At 30.9% G+C, this 18,697-nt stretch overlaps 4 protein-coding genes across 6 annotated transcripts; 3 read left to right on the forward strand and 1 right to left on the reverse strand.

Annotated features, from left to right (window-relative positions):
* The first annotated feature begins 544 nt into the window (after nucleotides 1-544).
* On the forward strand, nucleotides 545-9,821 carry LOC121118608 (optineurin). Of its 3 annotated transcripts, XR_011780053.1 has the most exons (8): nucleotides 545-951; nucleotides 4,544-4,630; nucleotides 7,671-7,800; nucleotides 7,865-8,125; nucleotides 8,193-8,729; nucleotides 8,804-9,139; nucleotides 9,223-9,428; nucleotides 9,650-9,821. XR_011780053.1 is itself a non-coding variant. In XM_040713183.2 (7 exons), exons 3-7 carry the CDS (start codon nucleotides 7,720-7,722, stop codon nucleotides 9,316-9,318), a joined length of 1,311 nt encoding a protein of 436 aa, XP_040569117.1. In that variant the 5' UTR covers nucleotides 545-951; nucleotides 4,544-4,630; nucleotides 7,671-7,719; the 3' UTR covers nucleotides 9,319-9,821. The 3 variants fall into 3 exon arrangements, 2 of the variants coding, with proteins under 2 accessions (XP_040569117.1, XP_040569118.1); XM_040713183.2 differs by having other exon boundaries at nucleotides 9,223-9,821; XM_040713184.2 differs by having other exon boundaries at nucleotides 575-1,165; nucleotides 9,223-9,821.
* An 865-nt stretch (nucleotides 9,822-10,686) lies between these two features.
* On the forward strand, nucleotides 10,687-12,681 carry LOC121118609 (uncharacterized). Its single transcript, XM_040713185.2, has 3 exons — nucleotides 10,687-11,132; nucleotides 11,195-11,410; nucleotides 11,475-12,681. Exons 1-3 carry the CDS (start codon nucleotides 10,806-10,808, stop codon nucleotides 12,153-12,155), a joined length of 1,224 nt encoding a protein of 407 aa, XP_040569119.1. The 5' UTR covers nucleotides 10,687-10,805; the 3' UTR covers nucleotides 12,156-12,681.
* On the reverse strand, nucleotides 12,671-17,681 carry LOC121118607 (piggyBac transposable element-derived protein 4). Its single transcript, XM_071888388.1, has 2 exons — nucleotides 17,544-17,681; nucleotides 12,671-15,295 (listed from the first exon to the last, which is right to left on the reverse strand). Exon 2 carries the CDS (start codon nucleotides 15,230-15,232, stop codon nucleotides 13,676-13,678), a length of 1,557 nt encoding a protein of 518 aa, XP_071744489.1. The 5' UTR covers nucleotides 15,233-15,295; nucleotides 17,544-17,681; the 3' UTR covers nucleotides 12,671-13,675.
* On the forward strand, nucleotides 15,608-16,539 carry LOC121118610 (26S proteasome non-ATPase regulatory subunit 9). Its single transcript, XM_040713186.2, has one exon. It carries the CDS (start codon nucleotides 15,760-15,762, stop codon nucleotides 16,408-16,410), a length of 651 nt encoding a protein of 216 aa, XP_040569120.1. The 5' UTR covers nucleotides 15,608-15,759; the 3' UTR covers nucleotides 16,411-16,539.
* Nucleotides 17,682-18,697: the final 1,016 nt, after the last annotated feature.

Raw genomic sequence — 18,697 nt, forward strand, 5'->3', positions numbered from 1 at the left:
ATAAAGTTTGAACATAATTGAACAAGCAATTTTCTCTTGGGCAGTTTTCCTCCATGGCAATTTTCTCCAAAGCAATCTTCCACGGGCAATTTTCCCCAGGGCAGTTTTCCTGTTACCCGATATTATATAATATTGAGATAAATAATATATATCCAAGCATTACAAACGTTCATTATTATCTTTTTAATGAGTTAAAAGGTTGAGTGAGTTCATCTTCTTTTCCTTCCGTAGTATTGAAAGAGAAATTGTGAATGTATATTCCTGTTGAAAAGAATCTTTTTATTAAATCCTTGATAAATCTATAGAATGACACTACGTATTCATCCCCCCTCTTCCTCTCTTCGATAAAATTGCATGAAATGAAATGATAATACATTATTATAAGGATATGATGTATTTCTTTCTTAATTGTTTATTATTATTAATACTACAAGTAATACTACAGTTCATGAGTTTGCATGTTGAAACTGAGCCAAGTCTTGCATGACAAGTATGTGTAGATTTCCATCCCGTTGTAAGTTGTAGTGATAAATATTTTATTTTTATTAAAGTAAAGCAATGTTAATGTAGAACTGTAGTGACGCAACTCTTGATGTGTGTGTGTTCTTTGCGCCGACTCAGGGCCAATTTTACTCTGCGCCTAGCTATTATTTTATTCTATATACATCAAAGTGACGAAATTTCAAGGAAATCAAAACAAACACGGATCTCAGTTAAACTATGGTTCGGATTCTTTCAGGCCCTGGAGGGCGTCCTAAGGAAGTTGTATCAGAGCCCCTTGAAATAATAGATATACCGCTTCCTGCTCTTCAGTTTGGCAGTACTTCTCCTCCAGGAGGAGGACACACAGTCGTAGCTGTCAACCCAATTTCCTCCCCTGATACAGAAACAAAGCTTAAACTCACAGAATGTATTCGTCAAAACAATGGAGCTTATTTGGGTTATGTCGATGTATGAATTACTCATATTAGTCATATTTGATGTTAATGTACATAGTTTTCTTTTGAGACAAACAACATTCTTAAGATGGGTTACTTAACTCCTTACTACATCTATCATGTGTGTACACCATAGGGATAAAAAAACATAGAGGATGATTGAAGAAGTGGACGCCGTAGTGGTTTACCAAAACAATCTAACTGTATTTGTAATAATTAATAAATAGGTATGTTAACAGTATAGAGGGTGCTTCAAATAGGTTTATGTTCGATACTCGCTGTAATTTACATTTTTTGGCTATATTTTTATTTATGGAACTCTTCAGTTTTTAGTTTTCTTCAGTCTAGAATTTTTTTTCTCGAAAATTATCATATTTAATTCATATTCAATTTAATTTTTTCCCAAAAGTTAATTTTTCAATTTTTTTTCCAAAAAATGTAATAATAAAAATTTAAATTATTGATATAATTTTTTTCTCTAAAAAAATTAATTTGTAAAATTTTTCTGAAAAAAAATAATTTTTGTAAATTTTTCTCAAAAATTGATTTTTCAATTTTTTTTTGGAAAAAAATTTAATATTTAAATTTAAATTTTCAAATTCTCAAAAAAAGTTAGTCTTCTGTGAATATCTATAGATTTTGTAATTTTATTTCCAAAAAATTTAATATTTGAACTTTAATTTTTAAAATTTCTCCAAAAATTTTAATTTTGTGTGAATAAGATTTTTGAAAGAAAAAAATTGAAAAACCATGCTCCCCCTCCAAAAAAAAAAAAAAATATCCAGTTTATTATTTTTTTTTTGGGGGAGAGGATTGTTTTTTAGAATTTTTTAGTTCTTACAAAAAATTTTTAAGTACAAAGGCAAAATTCCTTGTTTTTTTTTTTGGGGGGGGGCTACTGCCATTCCAAGCCATTCCCCCTGCAAACGCCCCTGTATAAGTAAAGGAAGCGGCTTCTACATTGTAAACATTCATATTTATTAGTACTACATTACTTAAAACAAAATATAACCTGTAGATTTGTGGGGGACTACTATTAAGCTGCCTATTAGTAAAAATACGTTCAAATATCACCTTTTTTATCCAAAGTTTATAGAAATACAAAGTTAGACCATCATTTAATTGGGCTCGCTATAATTTTTGACAAAACACGCAACCACTTATAGTTTATGACGTCAATATTAAAAGCTTGGTGGAAGTCAACATTAGTCGTACACGCGTTATGGTATAATCTTGTATTTCTATTAACCTTGATTTTAGCTATATTTTCATAAATTAAATTTAAATTAGTTACAAGTATGAAAAATATTCGATATATGGACCTCAAGCTACAGACTTAAATTCACCACTTATTAAGAAATAATATTTTTCTGTTTCAAGGAACTTCCTCACACTTGTGTAATAGTTGCATCCACTACCATATCGATATAAACCAAACGTTCGTTCTAGAGGGTCTCACTGAATTTGTCCAGTTAAAACATATTAAAAAGTTTTTGAAAAATTAAATATTGATTCCAGTCCATGATAGCAAAAGTTGTTTGGATTAATGATAAAAATGTCTTTGCACTAAAACAATTCTATTTTGATGTATTTATACGAAAATTCTCCAAACAATTGATAATTTTTTTGCAAAAAGCATTTTTCCGTTCAAAATTAAACGATGTTTTTGATTCACGATTTGGAACCTTCTTTTTTAGCTGTAGTTGAAGATTTAACGTTGAATAAATTCTACCAGTGCCTAATGCGGTTCAAAAAGTTTGCTGTTGTTTGGAATTCAGGGTAACCATACTGTTGATAAAATTCAAACCCATAAATGGTACTTTCATGGAACAAGGCATTTGCTAGCTGGACGTTTGTTTTTTTTAAACGGGTGAGGTTTAAGAATTTTATCATTCAAATTGTATGCATACTTCACAGATTTTTTTTGCTCGAGATAATTTTTTTTTTTACATGGATAAATTCAACAATCATTTCTCCACCCTCAAACGAAGAACATTTCAAATACTTTTCCCAGAGAAGTTATTGCAAATACACTGAATCAAATAACAGAAATACATTTTCACAATTTCAGAAAGGTTCACTATATGTGCATCCAATGTGCCGTTGCATAGCTCTTGAGTGTAGAATTTTCTGTTTGCTGAATAATCATCTAGCAATGATGCAAATGTCTATATCAGGGGACTCGGCCAGACTATATATTGAAGAGGGCTTAGTTTTGGGGATTTTTTTTTACGAAAAATTCCAAAAATCCCCAGCTATTTACATAAAATTAAAAAAATCTATAATTATACTCAAAAAATTAAATTTTTTGGGAAAAAAAATTTAAAAAAAGTTAATTCCGCATTTATTCACTATAAATAAAAAATTTTGGAAAAAAAAATTTAAAAAAGTTAATTCCACATTTATTCACTATAAATAAAAATTTTGGACAAAAAAATCAAAAATGTACAGCTACTGACAAAAATTATTTTTTTTTTGAAAAAGCAATTGAAAAATTTAAAAAATATATAATTATTCTCAAAAATGTACATTGCACAGTTATTTACAATAAATTATAGTTTTTGAAAAAAAATCTCAAAAAGTCACGGCTACTGATGACAAAAAAAATTAAAAATTCCCAGCTATTCACAAAGAATTAATTTTTTTGAAAAAACACATTCAAAAAATCCATTGTTATTCAGAAAAAATTTAATTTTTTGGGAAAAATTAAAATATATACACGTTGCACAGTTATTCACAGAAAATTAATTTTTTTGGAAAAAAATTTCAAAAATCTACATCTATTGACAAGAAATTAATTTCTTTGTAAAAAAAATTTGAAAAATCCATAATTATTCACAAAAAAATAAACTATTGGAAAAAAGTTTAAAAAATCCATAGTTATTCACAATAAAAATAATTTTTTTCCTAAAAATCTATAGCTATTCTCAAAAAATTTAACTTTCTTCTCGTAAATCGATCATTTTTCAAAAATCCTTCATAGGAGGTGGGAGTTACAGCCCTTCCAACGCACTTCCAAGACTCAACAACAAACGACTCCCACAATAGGGGTGGCTCCTTAGAACTTTCCTTAGAAATAAGTCATAGCTTTACTTTGCCCGTTGTTCCATCAAAAAATTACCTAATATATGCCTAAGAACTTTGCATCTTATAATTTTTAAACTTCAACAAGTCGCTCTTTAAAAAAAATATTTTTTTTAGTTTAAAAAGTATTTTGTTTGCAAAAGTGAAAAACTAGGAATAATTAAATTTTTGGAAGCTCAAAAATTACGTTTCAAAAAAATAAAAATAAATTATTTATTTGAAAGGGAGAATTGTTAATGTTAGAAGATAATATGTAAAGTTTTTAGAAATAAATTGCATGTACATGCAGGATAGATGTGGTAACCCACCTTTAGCCTTTACTACTTCTAAGTTCTAACTTCATCATGTCAGTTCTATAATCATTTGGCATTTCGTTTTCATTTTTTTTTTTAACTTTTACTTTATTGACGTCATGGTATTTTAAAATAGGATAAACTGTGATTGAATTCAATTTAATCATTATTCTATAAATACTTGATCCTTATACGTATTTGTGTTCTATTTTGATTTTTTTCTTACAGAACATTGTACAACTCAAGACTGATATGGATTCTATACTGGATAAGGCTAAAAACAAATTCAAGAATTTAGAACTTGAAATTTTAAAAGTAAAGTTTTTAATTTTAAATTTTTATCGGTATTCCAGTTGTGTATTCAAAAAATGAGGTGTAGAATTTACAGTCCTACTTGTGATTAGTATTTATAATTAATTCCATTAAATCTTTCATGTATCAAAATATACTTTCTGTTGTTCTAATTGATTAGTCTTTTAAGCAGTGATGAAAATCGGTTGATTTTTATAGCTCACCTGTTTTTTTTAGAGCTGGCAAATTGAAGAAAGAATTTGTTATGATTAATTAATTTCTGAGTAGTCAACTTCCCTTTCTACTACATATAAAATAAGTAGCAAATACGAATCAAGCCGGTACATCACTTAATTAGAGTGTTGTTTTTGTTTGATTATTTAATGAAGAATAAACTACATTGGTGACCCCGACTAGCGAACATTTCACCTTTTCCTTATCTCTACCCCACAATGGCTAGACTTGAAGACGGCCACAACAGTACTAGGGATTCTGTATACCACGTCCAAGCCCCACTTTCTCCTCCTTTTACTTTAGTCTCGGTGGAACTCCTAGAGCTACATTAACGACAATAACTCCAGCATCTACAGCAGTATCCGCTTCTGGCTTATCTTTTGGCGCTCCACCAAAAACTACGACCCCAACAGCAACGACAACTACAACGCTACTAGAAATAACAACAACACCAGCATCAACAACAACTACGAACTCGAGCAAGACAACTTCATATCACAACAAACATCATTGGTGTATATGAATTCGGATGGACATTTGTGTGAGCTCATAAAATACCGAGAGTATCCCTGAGGAATTGTTGCAGAGTTATAATTGTAAGTCCTTGTTGGACTCTGAGTAGAATTGAGGATCGACGGTATAATTTTTGTTCATTCTTTTTCCCCCTCCCTCCTCGTCACAGCTGATTTTATCTTATCTAATTAAACGCCAGTACAGCTAAGCTGTTCTCCCCTAAAACACTCTTCATATTGTCAGGGTCACCATGTTGATGTTTGGTTTCTTTTTGTAACATAACCAAAATGCTCCCGATAAGTATCACTAGTTACAGATCCGGTTACACCAACTCCATCAAGTGTTAAGTTAAGTTAAAATGTAGTGAAGTCATATGTTATACTTTAAATTTAAGTAGAGCTGGTACAGGTTTTTTTTTTTTTTTTAATATTTAGAAATTGAAATGCGTTATGGTTATTGCTAATATTAGTCCCTCTTATGGTACATATAATGCTATCACATTTTTGTTTTTTAAACTTGTAAGAAGTGAGACTGATGGAGTTATTTAAATAAAGTTTATGGTAGTAATAGAGTAACTGCTTTTTTTTTTTGTTACGGCGATATAATGGTGGGGAAAGTAATTAAATAAGTTACTCTATTATTGATAAAGTAATGGTCTTATTCCCAACTTTGATTATACAGCACATTATAAATTTCAAGTGCCCGCAGTTGGATCATTCGTAAATATATAAATAATAAATAAGTATGAATGATTACATCAATTGGTAATAATTAAAATGACTGAAACTAATATTTAATAAAGTGTTATGAGACGTATGAATAGTACTATGTACACTACATATTTATTAAAATGTTTCCCTAAAAAATGTTTTTTTACTTATATTTGGCAAAATAAATTATAATTAATACCTTGATCGCCTCAAAATAACAGAGTAAATCCTTGTAGCACTAAAATATTAAATATAATTCGAAAGGAAGTATGATAGTACGTGTAGTTTGGGGGGGGGTTGCAACATCAATAAATTGAAAAGTACTCCTTTTTAATTTATTTATTTTACTCCCCAATAGAATTTTGAATTTATCAAGTCGTTACTTTTTCGTCAATAATTTTTAGGAATTGTTCTCAACCGAAAATTGTCTAATTTAATTTAACCAATCAACGTATAGAGCACTAATTAGGAGAAAAGAAGTAGAACCATCAACAGCTGACACATACATAGTATTTTTGTGTGTTAGCGAGGTAAGGACGTTTTAAAAATAATAAATAATATTATCATTCAAGGGAATTGTATAATTTAGCCGCAAGACGATGCCACTCTCGATCGTTTTGTAAACAAACTAATATTTGTAAACAATGATTATGCTCCTCACCACCTCGCGTTTATTATTAGTAGGTTGTATAGTTATTTGTATATTACAACAACTTAGTACATTTGCGCCATCTTACGGAGATTTATGTTTTTTTAGTTTACTCATGTCCTATTAAAATAAATGTGATAATGTAATATGTTAAAAAAAGGTATATATATATATATATATTTTTTTTTTTTTGCAATACGCCTATATTTTTTGCCAAAATATATAAATTTTGGTGTAATATCCTAGTAGTGATACCTTCTAACATTTGTGAAAGGAAGGAAATGACTTTAAAATGACTAAATTTTACACCTAATTAGTGTGGAAAGTCATCACCCCTTCCGTAAACGATTTATGTTTGTATAAATTCGACCTTGCGTATCTTTTGTGTTCTCATTATTTCTTTTATCTCTAGATCATATATATACATCATTATTCATATGATGATCAAAGTTATAAGAAATCATTAGAATGAAAAGACGTTATGTTGTATCTTCTTCTTCTTCTTTTCCTTCATGAATATTCATCCTGTCAAAGAAAAAGGGGAAAGCTTTAAATTGTTGAATTTTTTTAAATTAATTGCAAATATACCTAATGTTATTTTTAAACACGGGTTTCTGTTGTTTGCATAATATTTTTTCTTCTGAAGACTTCTTCAATGATTTTGCTGGGATGAAATGTATTATTATTATTAAATTATGTTATGTATTGCCTATACAAATATGATTAAGATAAACATGAGCCTCACTTTGACAAAGAGCGTTTTAAGCTTTTGCATGAAGTAAATCCTTGGACTTGATCCAAATTTGAGTTTTTCAAATCCGGCAAGTGTTTTCTGGTATTAAAAAATAGACATACACACACACACACACACACTCTTCTGTGCTTAGGGAAATCGATGTAGTGAAATTATTGTACCTTAAAAAAACACAACATGTTTGGTAGTTTGTTTAATTTTCAGCTCAAGAAAGAGAATCAGGATTTGAAGAAGATCAAGAAAAAAGACCAAGATGATTCTTGTGAAACCCCAGGCGCTAGTTTTTCCAGTCCAGAAGGTTCTAAAAAAAGACAAAAACAAGAAAGATAAAAAGGTCCGTGATATAGTTTCTTGTCAAGGCTTATCTATGTATATATTTTTTTTCTTTCTTTTTATAGAACTCGAAAAATCTTCATTTGGAAGAATTAGAGCTCAAAAACAAGGAAATTCAAGATCTGAAACAACGTTTTGAGGCGTCTGAGACCCGTTCAAAAGAGGATATTGCCAAATTAAATACTCAAAAACTCAATCTAGAAAGGGATTTAGCAACATTACGAGCAGATTCAGAAACTTGGTCTAATGAAAAATGGGAACTTACTGCTGCAAATACAGATCTCCAAAGTCGCCTTCAACAAATGGCTATGAACATGCATATTCAGGTACGAACTTACTTGTCAGTTCTCACTAAAATACATTGATTGATCATTAAATTAATTTACTTTATAGGGATCCCCTGATCAAATGCTCCAAGAAGAAATTCGAAATATGAAACACTCTCTTAATGATGAACGAAAAGTCACAGAAAAGTTATCTAGAAATTTAGAACTGGAAAAACGCAAAGTTGAAAGTCTTGAACAGAAAGCCAAAGCATCTAATAATTGTAACAGTAGCAGCAGTAGCGGAAGTCGTAAATCTCAGAAATCTTCCTCCACTGGAATCCATCTTCCTGATGAGATGAAAGTTAGAGATGATAAATTGGCCGAATCTATGGAGAGGTACCGCATTCAGTGTGACAATTTGGGATGTTCGTTAAGAGAATGTGAGGATAAGCTTCTTATGTCGGTAGAGGGACCTTCTGTTGTCACAAACGAATTAAGAGAAGAAATCGGGAAATTGAAAAAGCTCTTATCAGAGGAAAAAAAACGAACATCTATTGATCAACATCAAATAAATGAAATGAATGGACTCTTTGGCTCTGTACTGAAGGAGTATCAAAATGCTTTAGATTCTTTACGAGATCTTCAAAATGAAAGGAAAATGAAAGTTAGTATTGATTAATTAATTATATTAATCAAAGTACATCATATAAAATATTATAAATATAATTTGACATTCAGACTCAACAACAAAATGTGTATGAGGAAATTAAGGAGTCCAATCACGAAACGAGGATAAACGAGTTAACAGCTCTACTATTACAATCAGAAGAACAGCTTAAGGGAGAGCAAAATAAAATCCAGGCTTTAAAAAATAAGATCAAGGAAACTGAGGTTGAGATTGAAGCTGTTCCCATTCTAAGAGCTCAAGTTGAGGTATATCAAGCGGACTTTAATGCTGAAAGAGAGGCTAGAGAAAAAATTGCTGGTGAAAAGTCTGATTTAGAGGAAGAATTGAGGAAATTAAAGAATAGCAATCGAGTCAATACAGCAGAGGCCTTAGACGAACAAAGACATGTTTGTATTTCTATACTTTTTATTATCCTAATAGAAATAATTAATTATCTATCGTATCTATTTTATTTGTTTTTCCTTTATAGATTGAACGTTTTCTAGCAACAGACGCTCGACCAGGAACAGCTCCAGCCCTTCGAAATACTATAAATCATTTAGCTGATAATTCGTTTCCAAGATGAAGCATTATTCATTATTATACATATGTCAATTAATATATATGTAGACTAGTCATATTAATGTCAATTTACAGATATTAATATGCATACAAATACATATATTATATCAATAGGTGAGCTTCAATACTGTTGAGTATGTATATTTACATTCTAACTTTCACTTGTGACAATTTTTCATGCAATTTTTTTATGTAGTATATTGTGTATAACCTTGTAGAAATTACTTGAAATAAGTTCAAAAGTATTGATACAAGTGAAAGGTTAAAACATATAATAATTGTGAATATACTCTGCATAATATTTTATTTTAATATTCGTTTCATTTATATTTTAGCGTTATTAATTATATATTATTCTTTTATCTCAAAACCTCTACAGCGGCTAAATAGGATAATATAATACTATTTTTTCTTTTTGTATAATTATTTATAAATACTACCTAGTATAATATTTTATTCTTATGTCATAGTTATTTATTCAATAAATGTAATAACTTTTGTACTTGAGTTCCATCACTAATATAGTCATGTAATTTCATTGAACTTTAAGAATTGAATAAGTGGTAATTGATTGTATAACATAAATATTAATTACATGATTTATTTAGCATTTTGTCGAGAGAGATAGTGTGCATCCTGGAGCATAACAGTGATGATCACAATATATTTTAGTAGAAATCAAATACTTGTACCTACTATCTAGTACAATCAGTTACTATATCAAAGAAATTTGGGTTATGTGAATGAAAAATTGATTCTCAGGGGACATGAAAACGAATTTAATCCCCTCTAGAAGTAAATGAGAATCATCAATATAATACATATATTAATATTGAGTTACATTTACATTTAAATATTATATACATTTTACTCTAAAATGCAAACAGTAAAAATATTAGGGAATTTCAAAAAAGAAAGATGCTAGAAGGAGGTTATAGACTGAGGGGTTATTAATATTATTATTTATCAAACAGCTCTCCTTTAATTTATTCAAAGACTAGTTCTTTTAGTGAATATTATAGCTTTATTATATTAATACTTGTGCGTCTCTAGCTATCAAAAGCTTTAAAACAAAGGAACGAAAGGTTAGCTTGAAAATATTCCTGGTCGTAACGATATATTTTCCCCCATGCCAGATGTCGCTTTTTATTATAACACAGATGTCTTCATTTCTCCCAGATCTTATCAAAAGGGTGAATTTATTATAGAGCTGGGTAGTTAGATACTTATGGTCGTAGTTATATTAAACGTGTTGCCTAGCGGACAAAAAAAAATTAACTACGACCACTACTTTGTATAAATATTGATCACGTAGTCTTCTTTTCTCCATTTAGTTCTACTTGATTTCTTGCTAGCTAGCTGTAGGATGTTTATAGAGAACTGAAAAGATGCGTTCTAAAATGACGTCATAAATACAAAATAACTTCCAAAACAAAAAAATCAAAAACCTAGGATAAGAAGACTAATTACTTGGAAGGAATATCATATCTGATGTCAAAGGTCGGACTGGGTGAAGGCATGGAAAAGGGTCCTCAGCGTTTTCTCCGTTTGGCTGAGATTATAACTATTCGAGAGGACATTCGAATATTGAAGAAATGGAGTCTAGCTCTATCGAAAGGAAGGATTCCTATTCTGGAGGGAGATTTGATAGATCCTACGACAAAATTACCCTTTCGAGATAGGTGGTCCTCTTCTCGCATCTTGGAAGGAAGAAAAAGATGGATTCGTACCAAAAGTGGGTGTGAATATACCCTAAAGGGACCTCCGTATTTTAGTGATATCCGTACATGCCCCGAATATATTCTACTCAACTTTAAAGTAGCGTCAGTCTTCGTTCCTCTTTCTTTTTTAATTCTTTTTCTTTTTTGTGAGTGATTTAGGAGGGATTTCCACGAAATTGGAAGGAGCTATTCGAGCGATGGCAAAAGGACTCCAGTCTTCCTAAGCTGCATTCTGAAGAAAGTTCAAGAAAAAGAAATCATAGTGAGGCATCTTCGAAGATGTCTTGTGCTGTTGAATCGTCTAGTCAGAAGAAATGTAATCAAGAACGTTACACCATGGACAAGGATTGCACCGATCATGTGGAGGGGAATCAGGTAATACTAATTAGAATTTTTTTAAAGAAAACAATCTTCAATTGCAGTATATTCCTTATTGCAGAAGCATATTAAATATCTCGACGCCAAATTCCAGCCTGTTATTCATTTGAAAAGACTTTCATCTAAAAGATTAATGTCCAGACGCTTTGTTAAATCCAATCCGTTTAAAAACCTATCCAACAATATTACAAGTAACGGTAACAGTTCCAACGCTCTTCCTGATACAAATGTCATCATGAAAGAATTTCAACAAAAACCCAAGTCTGTTAAACAAACGAGAAAAAACGCAAACATTCTTCAACAATTAAACGGAAACCATGTCGACAACTTTTTTGATTTACCAATAGATTCCCATGTTGGCAAAAACACCATGGATTTCAATGAACTCTTTGAGTCAGATTCTGATCAAGATATTTCTGTCAATACTCCTCGTACTCCTATTATTATGAACCTATCAAGCGATCCCGATACAGAAGAAGTAGATGAGGTTCATAAATCGAAAAAAATGAATAAATTTAAGGATGATGCTTTTATTTTTCGGAAATCAAAGGACTTAAAGAAGGGTAGAAAACTTCTTACCAACTCAAATAAAGAGCCTATTTCATTTAGAAGTATTAATTCATCCATCGAACGAAGGAAAAAATTGGAAAAAAAAGCGAAATTACTTACTCAGCCTATATCACATTTGCTTGTAAGTAACGACTATAGTGACTACTCCAACGATGAGGAAGATAGTATATAGTTAAATTTATATCATCATCCTTATTCAACTATCCTATTGGCTATTTGTTCCTTTTGATGCTAAACCAAATTCATTTCACAAAATTATATACCAAATATATTTAAATTTTTGTATTAAACGCAAGTCATGTCGTTGAACCCTTGTACTATAAGAATGTAGATCAGATACCTTACTTCTAAACTTTTTTCTTCAAAATGATAGATACAAAATGTTCCCTTTCATGGGTTAAGAGTAGCTTTGTTTCTCATTTTTATATAAAACCATACTTATTTATCCATTTAATAGGATATAGTGATTTTAAAATTGTACATTGTAGATTTTATTTTTGTAAATCACCCGTAAAAGTCGAATGCTTAATTTACGCCGAACACACACATGTCTTCATCTTTTATGTAAAACAAAGATTTACATTTTTTATTCAGTGACTCAATTCAACTAAATTATCACGCATGTAAGAAAAATCTAGATGAGTAAAATATGAAACTTCCTTGTAATAACTGATAATAAAGACTATATTTTTGATGTATGTACATGTTCATTTATTTATATACTCTTTATATTTTAGATCAGGTAGTCACGCAATACTATGTATGACATTAAGAGCACACTACAAAAATGAGTCCTTCACAGACAAACAAATTTTACTTTATTAATATAGATTTTATTTCTAATATAAGTAACAGGAAATTTGAGTGTACCGTTTTCGAGTAATTTGCTTCTTACATTACAATAACACAAAGAAAAAATCACACAGAGATAAATTTATGTCTAAGGTCGACCCTTTTTGTGTAAAGAATGGCTATTTTATATAGTCTTAAATATTATGAGTCAAACTATGTAATTTTAATTATTTATAAACCTTAACAGACAATAAAAAAAATATTCTGCTAAACCTCATTCAAAAATCTAAGATGCGTTCAATGTAATATTGACTTCCTCTTTTATTGCCTCAAGTGGAAGCCACTTACTTCAAGGTAGAAAGACAAATGATTTTTGTTACCTCTAGCATAAAATATATTTTGGTAGAGAAGGAAAATAAACAACAAAAACACTCTAATGCAAAATTGTGCTCACTCAAAGAACTCTTAGATATCTAGAATACAGACGGCATTTCTTTATGTGTATAAATATGAGTAATATATTGTGTTGACATTTCTATAACTTGTGAATAAAAACAAATTTCAGCAAAGATTGTTCTTTCTCACGCTTTTTTTGTTACAAATTTAATCTTAACCAAAAAAAATCATAACTTACCAGGTATTGTTGAATGTGCATATTTCCATAGAATTACCAACGAAAAATGTATCTAAATAAAAATTATGCACTAGGAACTGTAAGTGTATATAGTACTTAAACAGAAAGAAGTGGGGAGGGGGGGGGCGGGAAAATAGACCTCTGTGTATCTAGAATTCCATGGCTCACTTAATAAGCTTCGTAAACATTGTATAAAGTTAATATTTTATATAAATAATTATTGCTATGACAATTATTAAGTATTCGTTTTTTTAAATAAGGTCTCATCAATGATCAATATTTGCTTTAGTATGATACTCTTTAAAGCAAGGATCTATACACAACCCAACCTTGCAATCTTCACACCAGAATCGCGTTTCTTTTCGAATTTTATTCCCTTCTGAATTTTTTTTGGCACAACAAATTATGCATCTTCTGCAAGGTTCTTTTTTCACTTTGTTTGGAGGAACGTGAGAAATGAAATGACGTTCGGTAAGTCTAGCTATGTTCAAGCTTTTATGGGTTACCTGCCGTTTGGCTTCCCTATTATCCTCAAGAAGACCTTCGATGATATCCATTTTAAATTCTAAGAAGGACCTTTTCGTATTTTTCGTATTCTTTTTATAAATAATGAATGAATTATATACACAAATGTCCATAAGATGCCGAAAAACGGCTTTAAAATATTTCTTTGGTTGTTTTGCAGAAGGTTCTTCACCTAACTCATTTTCTGAAATGGTGGAGGAGCGGTCAAGGCTTCCCATTGCGTTATTGTAGTCAAATAAAAGCGTGGGCTTGAGACAATCCTTTCCTCTTCTGAACTTTGTTGTCTTCATGGATGCGTCATGTATCGTACTCAATGCACAAATAGCTTTTTTATTCCCTTGCCACTTCAGAACCATCACTTTTCCTCGTTGAAAGGCCATCACTTCCCCTTTCAAAAGTTTTCTTTTTTCTAAATCCGTTGGTAAATCCTTTTTATTTGGATTAATTGTTCCAAATACATCTGTAGAGCGTGTAACAAAGTAGTCGGCTAATAAGGGGGATGAAAATGAAGAATCTAATGTTAGACAATAGCCTTTATCCAATAAATGTGTCATGAGTTGTAGTACAATCTTAGTTGATCTTGAAAAATTCTTGAATTCTTCACTAAATGCTGTATTTTTACCGAGATAGAAAAAAAAGTTCCATATGTAACCCGTTTCGGACTCAAATAATGAATAGGATTTCATCCCATAATGTGATCGTTTCATGGGTACATACTGCTTCCATCCAAGGCGATCCTTAAATAAGTGCATTGTTTCATCTATACCGATAGAGCTTTTAGGTGTCAGGACTTGAGAACACTTAGCACGAACATACTCAATCACTTCGTACATTCTGGGGCAAATATTATCTCCAAAATGCCAATATTTCATAATATTTCTAAACCTATCCCTTGTCATGATCTTTGAAAAAATGGGAACTTGGATAGATTCTCTTTTGGACCAATACCACTCTTGTCTAGGAAGAGAAACGACATCTTGAAGTAACAAAAGACCAATAAATATCTTGACTTCTTTATCTGTGAGTTCTTCCCAAACTTTGTTTTTTGTATAACTCCCCTCTTTGACAATTTGCTGATTTGCGAAATTGTTTGTTTCACTCACTAGAACACTAATCAATGGCTCATCAAAAAAAATTTCAAAATATTGCAACGGCGTTGCTTTTTCATCCATCTCAATGTTCAATTTTGGATCGATATTGAAATTAAAGGGGGGGCGGAGCCGACTGCATGTTTTCCAAGTCCACTTCCCACCACCCATGAAGGTGAGATATGTAACTACAGCCGTCGTTTGTTTCATTTTTATCCTCAGACTCCGAATTTGAATCGGAGTCTGAGATTTGCATCTCCATACACCCTATCTCTGGAGAAAATGACATATGTATTAGGATTTATTTCATCAAGTATCACACAAATTTACTGTTTCTTCATCATATTATATTATCTGGATATCTCCAAGAATTTACCTGTTTCTTGTTCGACAAGGATCTCATCGTATGAGCGTTTCGACATTTCAAATGTCCTAACTATGCGGGTAACGATGGTGAATCGTTCCTGGTTTTGGAAGCTCAGTAGTGCGGGGAACGCTTGGGGAACGTCTGGTTGAAGGAAATGCGGGAAACGTGAGGATTACGTTTGGCTTTTGATTAATACCCTAGAGAGGTATAGGCATTCAACAGGGAACACATAATTGTAATCCATGACGTCATTCTTATCTACTTTTTTATATTTTTGTTTTTAAAAACTGTAGTTATTAGTTATTTATTAATAAGTCATAAATAATTATTTGCTAAATTTGCCGATTCATTCCGGAGTGATTCTAAGAAAATGGGAGCCGATTCTGAGTTTCATGGAGACGAAATGTCTATTCGAGCCCAAGTGAAGGAATGGATGGAACAAAAAGAAGTATTAGAGACAGAAATCAAGGCTTTTAGTGATGTTCTTCGTAGCCAAGGCGTGGGAATGGAGGATTCCCTCGTGGACGAAGAGGATTTCCCCCGTAATGACATTGGAGATCTCGTTCAAATTCGGAGTGCTCGTAGTAAGATACGAAGTCTCAATAATGACATCAAATCCTTATCGGATAGGATTCACAAAGGAATCGAGGAAATTCATCGCATCGCTCGTGAGACTCAGCAGTTGGGGCCCTTCAGTGATGAAGTGAATCATGTCACTGAAGTCATAGACCAGAAGGAAGCATTTGCTCATGTTTCACAAGTTGCTAAAGGCTCCCCTGCAGATGCAGCAGGACTCAAGGATGGAGATTTAATACTTAAGCTTGGAACTCTCAATAAAAATAAATTTAATGATCTTAGTCAAATCGGTGAAATCGTCAAAAATTCAGTCGGGTCCTCCATTGAACTTAAGGTCTTAAGAGGAACCTCTGTTAAAAGATTAGATTTGACTCCTAAGCAATGGACAGGGAAAGGGATATTGGGTTGTCTGGTCAAGAACTATGATCATGAACTGGACCGTTAACCATTTAATGTGATGAACAACTATTTTTAATGTAAATTGATTTCAATAGATAATCTTTTGGAGTTTGTATTATGTCTCCTAGGTTTTGTAATGTTAATTTTTATGAATACATTATTTTCTGTCTCCTTACTATCTTGAAAAGTTATTTAGGTAATATTTATATCGCCTTAAAAGTTTAATGAGGAATTCAGAATTTCTAAAGAATGTAATCAATTATTTCCCAATATATATCAAGAAACTATATTTGTACACCCTACAATACTAGTACTGATTCATAACTAATGGTGCTTATTTCCGTAGTTCACTAGATAAGCCGTCTTTAGATATATAGATATTTTATAACACTTTGATCCAGACCAGTGTTTCTCAAACTTTCTCCTAGGGACACCTGTTAATTAATTTTTTCCTACGAAAGGGAGCACTTGCGGTGCACTTGCCTATTTTTTGGTATTTATTTTTAGAAACCCGTATCTGAACTGTCAAAATAACCTGTCTTGAGCTCTACATGAGGACTTACATTTCTTGGTCATATCAGGGACTTCTGGAACGGAATGAATTCAAATTCCATAACACTTGTGCAAAAATTTGATTATTAATATATATATTTCAATTTGTTTCCAATATAATTTATTATGGAAATAAAGTTACAAATAAAATTATGTCATTTACATGACATATGAGGAAATAATTTTAATTAATCATTTTATTTACTGAAACCATATTGTGTTGGTCCTTTGACACATAACATTTGTGGTGGTTCAACATAAAAGCAATTTTGAGCAAAAATCAATAAAAATTATCAATCCCATTTTTTTATGAGAAGATCGATAATATTTTTTTAGGGATCTATATATGTCCTATACCATGCATCATATACCTTAAAGTTTCTCCAAAATGCTATTTTTGATGAATTGGGTAGTTTTTGGACTAGAGTATATATAATATTCTTTAATATATATTTTATACTTTAATTATCAAGATTGCCCAATACAACGAAGGTAAAGAGAAAAAGCTAGGTGCGCGGATGGCAGTACTAAAAATGTATACTCAGATCTATCAATATTATTTACTCTTATATTTACCCATTTTTTTGGGGAAAACATATTAATATTTTTGAAAAATTATACATTTACCTCAATTTCTTATGTGACATTCATTTTTATAATATCAATTTAAAAATCTGAATGATATATCTTAAATATAATTTTATATATTTTTTGAAGGTGATAGATGATAAAGGTGTGTCGCTCACGACTTTTATAATTTGACAGAAGTAAGCTGGCCCATTTTAATGACGTTTTAAATGTGTGGAAAACGCTGACCCGTACTTGTATTTTACTCTAAGATTACAAGGAATCTAACTCAAAATGTAGGATTTTTTACTTGCAAACTGGGCCAGGCACTATATAGAGGGGGAATAACATTTTATTTTCATACATTGTTGGTAAGAAAAATAAAAAATAGGTGAATATCTATCTACGTTTATGAATATAATACGGTAGATAACTATTACTATTAGTTGTGTTATTATTGTAAGTTTGAACAACGGCATCTAATCATTTGTGAATATTTTTCAATTTTCTGTAGATAGGGAATATACACCATTATTTTAATATTAGGTATTGTTTTATAATAAAAAAACAACAATCATTATTACAAAGAAATCTAGCATATATTAAAAATAAGTGGTTATTATTTTTTTAACATGAAACGCTCATGCGAAAAAAATAAACTTACAACTGTGAGTTTTATTTTTCTCTCCAGAAAGAGATATGTATTTTAGTAAATATTTGAATAATACTCTGGAAATCAAATTTTCTAAAGCATCCCCACTTACATGTTGCTTGCAATAGATTGTAATAAAGACCAATTATAGTTCTACAACTAATGATAGGAAGGATTTTGAAATTTCTACTCGCCTAATAACAATAACAAAATAGCATTGACATCTCCAAAATAAAACCTAATTTATCAATAAGATAAAAAAAATGAAATAACAGAGTACTCATAAATAGGGATTGTAAATTTTGATAATACCATTAAAACAATCGTATTTTCTTACATTTTGACTATTGTTTTCAAGGTTATGGCCTTAGCGGTCTTGCGGTTCCGGTTCTTGAATTGCTAGAATCGGAACCGACAAAGTTGAACCGAGACCGCAATATATTGCTTATTGGTCTCGGTTGTCGTGGCCCTATTATATTTCTTAATTCAGGGTTTCCCCTACACTAATAAATTTTTAGCTGAGGCCCCTTATATACGAAACATGTGTACTATGTATGTATAG

This window comes from Lepeophtheirus salmonis, chromosome 5, assembly GCF_016086655.4.
Source record: "Lepeophtheirus salmonis chromosome 5, UVic_Lsal_1.4, whole genome shotgun sequence".
NCBI classification, from domain to species: domain Eukaryota; kingdom Metazoa; phylum Arthropoda; class Copepoda; order Siphonostomatoida; family Caligidae; genus Lepeophtheirus; species Lepeophtheirus salmonis.

Bases quoted from the DNA above. Each gene is read 5' to 3' on its own strand.
- LOC121118608 (XM_040713183.2), top strand. From the start codon at position 7,720: ATGATTCTTGTGAAACCCCAGGCGCTAGTTTTTCCAGTCCAGAAGGTT. The intron at 8,126-8,192 runs GTACGAACTTAC...TTTACTTTATAG, and splicing joins CTATGAACATGCATATTCAG to GGATCCCCTGATCAAATGCT. The intron at 8,730-8,803 runs GTTAGTATTGAT...TTTGACATTCAG, and splicing joins AAAATGAAAGGAAAATGAAA to ACTCAACAACAAAATGTGTA.
- LOC121118610 (XM_040713186.2), top strand. From the start codon at position 15,760: ATGGGAGCCGATTCTGAGTTTCATGGAGACGAAATGTCTATTCGAGCC.
- LOC121118607 (XM_071888388.1), bottom strand. From the start codon at position 15,232: ATGAAACAAACGACGGCTGTAGTTACATATCTCACCTTCATGGGTGGT.
- LOC121118609 (XM_040713185.2), top strand. From the start codon at position 10,806: ATGTCAAAGGTCGGACTGGGTGAAGGCATGGAAAAGGGTCCTCAGCGT. The intron at 11,133-11,194 runs GTAGCGTCAGTC...TGAGTGATTTAG, and splicing joins ATATTCTACTCAACTTTAAA to GAGGGATTTCCACGAAATTG. The intron at 11,411-11,474 runs GTAATACTAATT...TCCTTATTGCAG, and splicing joins ATCATGTGGAGGGGAATCAG to AAGCATATTAAATATCTCGA.